The sequence below is a fragment of the Vicia villosa genome, linkage group LG4 (genome assembly GCF_029867415.1).
Source record: "Vicia villosa cultivar HV-30 ecotype Madison, WI linkage group LG4, Vvil1.0, whole genome shotgun sequence".
Taxonomy (NCBI): Eukaryota; Viridiplantae; Streptophyta; class Magnoliopsida; order Fabales; family Fabaceae; genus Vicia; species Vicia villosa.
Genome location: NC_081183.1, coordinates 146561862 through 146569864, shown reverse-complemented (window position 1 = coordinate 146569864; position 8003 = coordinate 146561862). Strand labels below are relative to the sequence as shown.

General features: G+C 34.2%; 1 protein-coding gene across 1 annotated transcript; it reads right to left on the bottom strand.

The window, feature by feature from the left end:
- Positions 1-849: 849 nt before the first annotated feature.
- LOC131595415 (uncharacterized) lies at positions 850-7332 on the bottom strand. The gene is made up of 13 exons (XM_058867758.1): positions 6953-7332; positions 6590-6858; positions 5435-5565; positions 5184-5328; positions 4820-5088; positions 4365-4489; positions 3615-3658; positions 3106-3237; positions 2927-3004; positions 2002-2084; positions 1784-1906; positions 1487-1547; positions 850-1384 (listed from the first exon to the last, which is right to left on the bottom strand). The coding sequence occupies exons 1-13, from the start codon at positions 7053-7055 to the stop codon at positions 1226-1228; spliced, it is 1722 nt and encodes a 573-aa protein (XP_058723741.1). The 5' UTR covers positions 7056-7332; the 3' UTR covers positions 850-1225.
- Positions 7333-8003: the final 671 nt, after the last annotated feature.

Genomic DNA, 8003 nt, shown 5'->3' with positions numbered 1-8003 from the left:
CAAAAATGATCTCTTAACGGCCTTAATAGTTAATATGGTTTTGGCTACATCTCTTAATATGAAATAAATACAATGTTATCAAATCATATTAAGTAAAATACATAAAATGCCTTCAAAATAGAGAAACAAAATGAACTTTTTATAGTTAAAAATAAAATTAAATAACAAGAACCAAACAGAAACTGCACTTTTTTTAATAAAAAATTCATGATAAAAATATCATATTATTTGTATTTGCTTCTTGGTTTCATACAAACATTTAAAAACAGATATGAACTAAACACAAGACTCGTGGCCTAACTAAGGTATAAATAAAGTTTGTTACTATTCCTTTCCAGTAAAGTCAGCTAAAATTTGCCAAAGCCTCGGTTTTCCAAGAGAAAAAAAAAATAAAAAAACTAGTCCAAATTAACTAATACAAATTTAAATTAGAAGATTATTATATAAATAAATTAATATATTGAGGTGATGAAAATAATAAAGCCTTTGAGCACTGCCAAATGAGGTCAAAGTCTGGGTGTATGTTGGTTGAATGATAGCTAGGGGTGGAAATAGGCTAGGCTAGGCTAGGCTTTAGAAGGCCTGAGCCTGGCCTACGATAAACTTAAAAGGCCTAAGCCTGGCCTACGGCCTATCATAGGCTCAGTTTTTTGGCCTGGCCTGGTCTTTTTAAAAGCCTGGCCTGACCTGAAAGCCTATTTAAAAAGCCTGTATCTCATTAAAGTTTTCAATTAATCTATATAACTTAAGAAGTCTTGTAGGTCATATATAAGTAAACCTATATATATATATATATATATATATATATATATATATATATATATATATATATATATATATATATATATATATATATATGGTAGCCTATTTAGCTTTTTTGTCCTAATATATATATACATACAAGAACCAACTTATTTAACATATTTCTAATATATATAAAAATATAGGCCGGCCTATAAGGCTTCATAGGCTTTTTTAATAGCCTAAGCCTGGCCTATTTAATAAAATAGGCTTTTAAAAAAGCCTAAGCCTGGTCTCTTTATTAAATAGGTCTGGCCTAGACCTATGTAGGCTAGGCCGTAGGCCCCTGTAGGCCGGCCTGGCCTATTCCCACCCGCCAACCACCACGGCCGCCACTGCAAGTTTAGAGCGCTTTAACCATGCTTTTTAGAAGCTCCTGTGTGTAACTTCTTGTCCACTGTGATTTTGTTTTTCTAACATATGCTTATTCATTTATTATCTTGTTGCCGGAAGAACGTTGGGGCTTCCTATTTGCAGCAGCACTAAGCAGTGATTCCCGTCTATGTGTAGCACAAGCTATATATTCTTGCAAAGGTGGAAGGTTTGCTTGTTCTTTATCTTTAGATACTTGTCCTCGAATAATCTGTCAAACCATTAACAATTATGAACAAATGGAATTTATTTAAATGATATACCTCAGAATTCTATAAAACAAACTGGAAATTGAATTTTTAATTCTTCTGACCTTTGATGCCCAGGATCGTTCCGCTTGTAGACAAATATCTCTAATATCTCTTCCAGCCATTCTGAAAGAATAGCAACCAATTAGGACGAAAAGAAAAAATAGTGCGAAACAATTTAAATAACTGTAACTTGAGTGTATCATTATTTTTTGAAAAGGGCGTAGCATGCTATCGTTAAAAAAAAAGGCTAAGGTCTGGTTACTAATATTCAATGTCAACATTAAGAATGTGCATTGGCTGGTAGAAGTTAAGAAGATGAACACATCTTCCCGCATCTATCAATAATTAGTCCGACTTACTCTTCTGTAGCTCGTGCAAGTTCATCAAGTTCGGTTTTGGACAGGTGCTTTGCATATTTGGATGCTATTTCCTGACGGTTACCATGATCAGGTAAACCAAAAGCGATCATAGTATCAAACCGACTACAAGATGAAAAAACAGCTAGGTTAATATGCTTGGCTCCTACATGAACAATTATGTAATATTTGCAAGCTAGAGATATTTGTCTTAAACTCACCTAATTAATGCAGGATCAAGATCTTCCTTTCTATTTGTGGCAGCAATGACAACCACTTTCTTATCCTGCTCAAAGCCATCTATCTGCAAAATTTGTTCCATCTTCGGTCAAATTCCCTTAAAACTTAAACTTTCAGCCAGTTGATTTAGTTGAATAAGCTGTTAATAGTTTGATGCATGAATGAATAAAAACCAACTAAGATAAGAAATATCACAAAAATAAACCAAGTTCCTTTCTTAGGGTATGGCCAACCCCACTAAAACCGCATTATACCAATTTTTCCTGGCCCCACAAAACTCTACTCTAATCCCCTTTATCGCCCCGATCCTATTTTATAAGGATTCCCATTTTCTCTTCTAACCCAGCATAATACTCCTTATTCTTCTTAAGAATTGAGACTTGGGCCTGACTCAACCTTACAAAACCGGCTTGTAAGGTGAGGATTGCCTCCACTTATAAGCATATATTAAGACCATGTCTTTTCAATGGGGGACTCTTGAACATTTCTCATCGTTTGACTCATTATATATTACCTAAGTCTCTATTTGTCTCTTTCTACAATACGGGCCCAACAATTTTCTGATATTCTCCTTATCAGTTAATAAACTAATTACTATATTAAGAAAATAAGTCTACAGCTTCCTTGGATCTAGTAAAAGAAACATATCAATATCATTGTACATTAATCCAAACAACAAATATCAAGACTTCACACTGGATGGAGCTGGTTCCTAAATTAATCAACACTAACTGAACTGAGTGATCTCTATCAAAAACCAAATTATTTCATAAACCAATACAACATAAGCCAGATGACTACTTATAATACTAAAATTTACAAGTTGAAATCAAAACTTCCACTATAATATATAAAGATATATAAAATGTCATTATGCATTATAAAGTAGTAAGCAATAATATTAACCTGCCGCAATAATACTGACAATATTCTCCGTGTAGCTTCATGCATTTCGCCATCACGAGAAGCAGCTAAAGAATCAATCTGTATGTCAAGAAAAATACAAACAAGACAATGGGAAATCAAAATGGAAAATCAATAAGAGGCACATAGTGACTCCACAACAACATTCATCACTTGATTACCTCATCCAAAAATATAATAGCACCATTGGGAAGACTGTTTGCTAGTGAAAACACTTTCCCTAGAAGGCGTTCACTTTTACCATAGTATTCAGACATCACTACCTCAAGTGGAACATAAAGCAAAGGGACGCCCTGTCAAGTCAAGTTGAACACCAATTTGAGTTCGCTATACATGATTCACTCCACATAATTTCTATCATGTAGTAGAAGACATACTAGGAACACTATGGAACCAAACTCAAAGATAAAATACAACTCCCTAATTAAAGTTGCATGAACAGTTTTCCTCGTGAAAATAGAAGATCCTGCTTCCTCATAAGTAACCACTGAACAACAAAAGAAGCAACATACAACTTCAACATGTCCCATGAGCCAAACAACTTCATACCACACACGAACTCTTTGTAAGAAAAATGTTTCCACGACAGCTTTAATTTATTTTTTTATATTTTCTCCTAAGTTAAGGGCAAGGGAGGATATTCAGGAACCAGTGCAACAATAAAGCTTACCGCTTGATTGGCAATAACGCGGGCACAAGAGGTTTTCCCTGTACCTGAAACCATAAAATATGCCACTCAAACATTATTTATACATTAGAAGAATGAAAATTAAATGTTTTTCTATCATGGTAAATTTCTTTTTACTGAATTCAGATTCCAACATAATAGAAGAACGGTTCAACTGACACAGTTTCTTATCAAAACAATGTCATACTCAATACTTACATTCCAATACAAGAAATAGTAGCAGTTTGAAAATCACAGGTACATTTGATGAGCCAAAATGTAAATAAATAAAATAAAATTATGTTGTATTTATCTCCATACCATTTAAGAGCTCTATAAACATTAAATAGTAAGATGAAAATTTTTACAAAAAAAATTGTAGTTACCAAATTGTACCCCAACTTTCCACAATTAAAGAAGTCTGGTCATTTTTAAAACTAATAATTGAAAGAGAAGGATATCTGAACAAGTTCTGGATGATGTAGCTGTTTCACATTTATATTGTTGATTGTGAAAAAAATGAATTCCTTCTTAGTATCAACAGTTGGTAGTTGGTGGTTTTTTTTGACAAGTTCACAGTTTAAGAACATGGTTTCTGTTACATGACAACAATCCTTACAAAACAACGCCCCCAGTACTTTTAATTAATGTTAAAAACAAACATAGAATATTTACTCAAAATTAAGCATGCCCTAAATGCTTCAAACTAATCAAATAAATATCAAACATATAAAATAAGTGATAGGGACAAACCTGGTGGACCTTCAAACAGCACGGCTCGAGGCCTGTTAGACTCAAATTTATGCCTAGTCCCGCGAGCAATATCATCATATACTTCAGGACTGTGCAAAGCCAGTAGTATTGTATCTTCTATTACCCTATAAAATGTTCAATTGAATATTAAGTAAACTGAAGTTACTGAATTACTTTACACATACTGGTAAGTGAATTCACATGATGTCAATGGTTGCATGTCAAATCAACGCTAGTAGATTCGGAGACTTGAGACAGTTAGACCCCAATGGAACTTTATTTTCAACAACTACAATCTATTCAAGTTGAGGATAATGTGAATATTGAAAGAGGGTATTGACAGGTACCTCCCTATGTTCTTTAGAAGGTAAGATCAATAATTATAGTGTGTGATGATAGGCTATAAGAAATAGGAAAGTAAAACAGAAATTTCAAATTTACATAGATTCCCATACCGTTTCTGATGCTCGTAACCGGCGATGTTGTCCCATGATACTTCATTGTTTGATGTACCTATGGGTTCATTGAGTCCATATGTTCTTACTCCCATGGCCTCAAGACTAGAAATAGCTTTATCTACAGATGGTGCCTGTTCGATCTCTTCCCATGGTTTTTTTCCCAGGGGATTTTTTTCTACCAACTTGTTACCAGCTAATTGTAAAACAGATATGAAAGCATCAAGCTCTTCGGGACTCAAGTTCCCTTGCTTCATAAATTCAATTTCCTGCAATGATGACCGAAGATAACTCTTTTTTTAATGCATAGATGCACAACACTAGGAACATCAAATTAAGAAAAAATGTGAAACTGAAAGCTTACAATTTTATCTGAGCCAATGAGAGAATGAAATATAAGTATACATAGATCTCTATCATGTGCATTTGTATCTGTTGAAGACGGTTCATTCTGTTGAATATGCTTTTGCTTTGATGGATGAGTAAGGGTAAGTTGCCAAGCAACCGTGCTGTGGATAGAGCACAACAAACATTGATAATTTTAACTAATGAAGGTATTATAAGCCATAAAAGTGCATAACATTGCTCATGTCACAGAAACTAAAAATCAAGTACTTGTCCCATGCACGCAAAATCATATCTGAACCACCGCCGTGGCCTTCAGATTTCAGTCCAAGATGTGCAGTAAGATTTGCAATAAGTTGTGAAACTTCACAGCCAGGAGGAATTTGAAACTTTATACTGACCTGAAATTAGAATTCTCCCATCAGAAACGGTTCGACTACTGTTGCAGTAAAATAACATCGCATTAACAAACTAGCACACAGTAGTTGAAAATCATATCTTATGATTTTTAAGAAAGAAAAGGTTGAAACTGAATCATGGCATCCATGAAGTCAAAAACTAATATATGAAAAAGATTATCTAGGTTGAATTTAATATAGTATTGGATATCATCTATCAAAAGTACAGAGTGACAAATAAACTTGCACTCATATTAGCTACCAGTAAAGAAGGGTGAAAGCAGTACTGAAATGTTAAGAACTGGTAAAATCTGTTAGCTTCTTTATTACACATTAAAAAAGGAGAAGGAGTGGAATTGCAGTGTGGAATTTTTGTTCTTTTTCTGCTAAGCCTGGTTTTCTAGTTCACAGTTACAACTTTTCAAAACATGTAGTATCATAACTTCGTCTCATTTTATCTGTCACTCTAGGAATACTGGCTTGTGCCAAATTATACTCGGGGTTTGAGCAGCAGCAGCAACAACAACAACCAAACCTTATCTCACTAAGTGGGGTCGGTTACATGGATCAACTTCCGCCATAATGTTTTATCCAATACCGTGTTCCTATCCAAATCGTTAATATTGAGATCTTTCTTAATAACTTCTCTTATAGTTTTTCTAGGTCATCCTCTACCTCTAGCTGTTTGACTCCTCTTCATGTGATCTACTCTCTTATCCAAAAAATTTACAGGACTTCTCTCTACATGCCCAAACCACCTGAGTTTATTTTCCATCATCTTATCTACTATAGGTCCTACCCCAATACTCTCCCTAATATTATCATTTCTAAATTCTAATCTTATTTTGTCTACTTTACCACACATCCAACACAACATTCTCGTCTATCCTAAACTTACTTTATTCTGTTGTTGAAATTTAAAAGAACTGAATGCAAGTCTTTTAATATTTTTATACTATAAGTTTCTAACTTGTGCCCTTAATGCATAAGTTATCAGGCAAATCATACAATAACAAAAAGCAATAACCTTCTGGCCTTTAACCGCTACATTGAATTGAGGACAAGAACCTTGTCGAATTCCCTTAGTTCTAAGCAAGTCCTGAATTCTCTCTCGTTCCTTCTTAGCAATCTCTTGCACATCTTCATAACCTTTATCCGCATAAGCAGTTTCCACCATTCCAATTCCAAACAAACCAGCCAAAACAGCAGGAAGCAGCATCCGTCCTGACTCCCCATACAAAACTCTCGAACTCGAAACACCAGAGAAGGTGGATCGTGCTGGTACAGATTCTACTTCTACACAAAAATCATCAATAACAATAATGAAAACAAATAATTGAAAACTGAAAATTGAGTGAAAGTAAAACGAATATTGAAGAGAGGAAGGTACTTGAGTGAAGGCGGTGTGAGAATTGAGAATTTAGGGTTTGGGGAGAAGGAAGTGAACGGAAACGCGAACGGAAAGCTCGAGCTGATCGAAGTAAATGCTCCATTGGAGAGCGGTGAAACGACACGCGGTGTTGATGCGGTAGTGTGTTGCTATTGATGTGAGAATAGAATAGAGAGTCGAGAAGAGAAGAAAAGGAAAGCGGTGATGATTGAGATGGTGAGAATCGGATTCAGTGTTGCAAACAGTTTTCCTGCTTAGCAAGGCAACTAGTGTTAGCTGGTAGGCTACAGGTTAAACCCATGGTGGGTTTTTGTCGGCTAAACAAAACAACCCGGGGAGAAGGGTATTTGATACCCTCCATTTCAGCCTTATCATTCGACATATGTTTTTAGACTCATTGTTTTTTATTTAGTTGTTAAATTTTATTTTATTTTTAAAAATTCAAAATTTAACTTAAAAATTACGTAGTAATCAACATAAAATAAAGACTTCAATAAATTCAACTCAATTGTTTTCTTCATTCATCCTCTTATGTTGAACAAAAGAAACATGAGTTCGATGTGTACCAATCTTACTTCGGTACACTTTGCTGGGGTCTCATTTATGTTAGTATTTTTTTTAAATCTTGGTCGATCTACCTCTCTCTAACCGAGCTTTGGAGTTTAGTTAGTGATTTGAGAAAGACAAGTAGTTTGAGTTTTCTCTTTCTTGCATGTTGAGATGGATTTTTTTAATTATGGTTAACATAATCTTCTTTCAAAAGATTCATAATCTTCATTTGTTTCCCCTTCTTCTTCGAGTGTTATCTCTAGTGTTTTAAAAATAAGATCGGTCGGTCAGACCGGTCGAATCGGAAACCGGTCAGATAATCAGTCAGATTCAATAGCTGGATTAGAAATGTCATTAAACCGGTGTGAACTAGTCAAAATCGTAAAAATCGACAGTTTAAGTACAATTTTTTATATTTTTATTTTTAAAAAATTAAAACGACATCGTTTTGATTATTTATATGAAAATTAAAATAAAAAATATAAAAAATAAAATATATTGC

Coding starts and splice junctions, on each gene's coding strand:
- LOC131595415 (XM_058867758.1), bottom strand. CDS start 7,055: ATGGAGCATTTACTTCGATCAGCTCGAGCTTTCCGTTCGCGTTTCCGT. Junction 6,859..6,952: donor CTCACACCGCCTTCACTCAA/GTACCTTCCTCT, acceptor ATTTTTGTGTAG/AAGTAGAATCTGTACCAGCA. Junction 3,005..3,105: donor CTATTATATTTTTGGATGAG/GTAATCAAGTGA, acceptor CTTGACATACAG/ATTGATTCTTTAGCTGCTTC.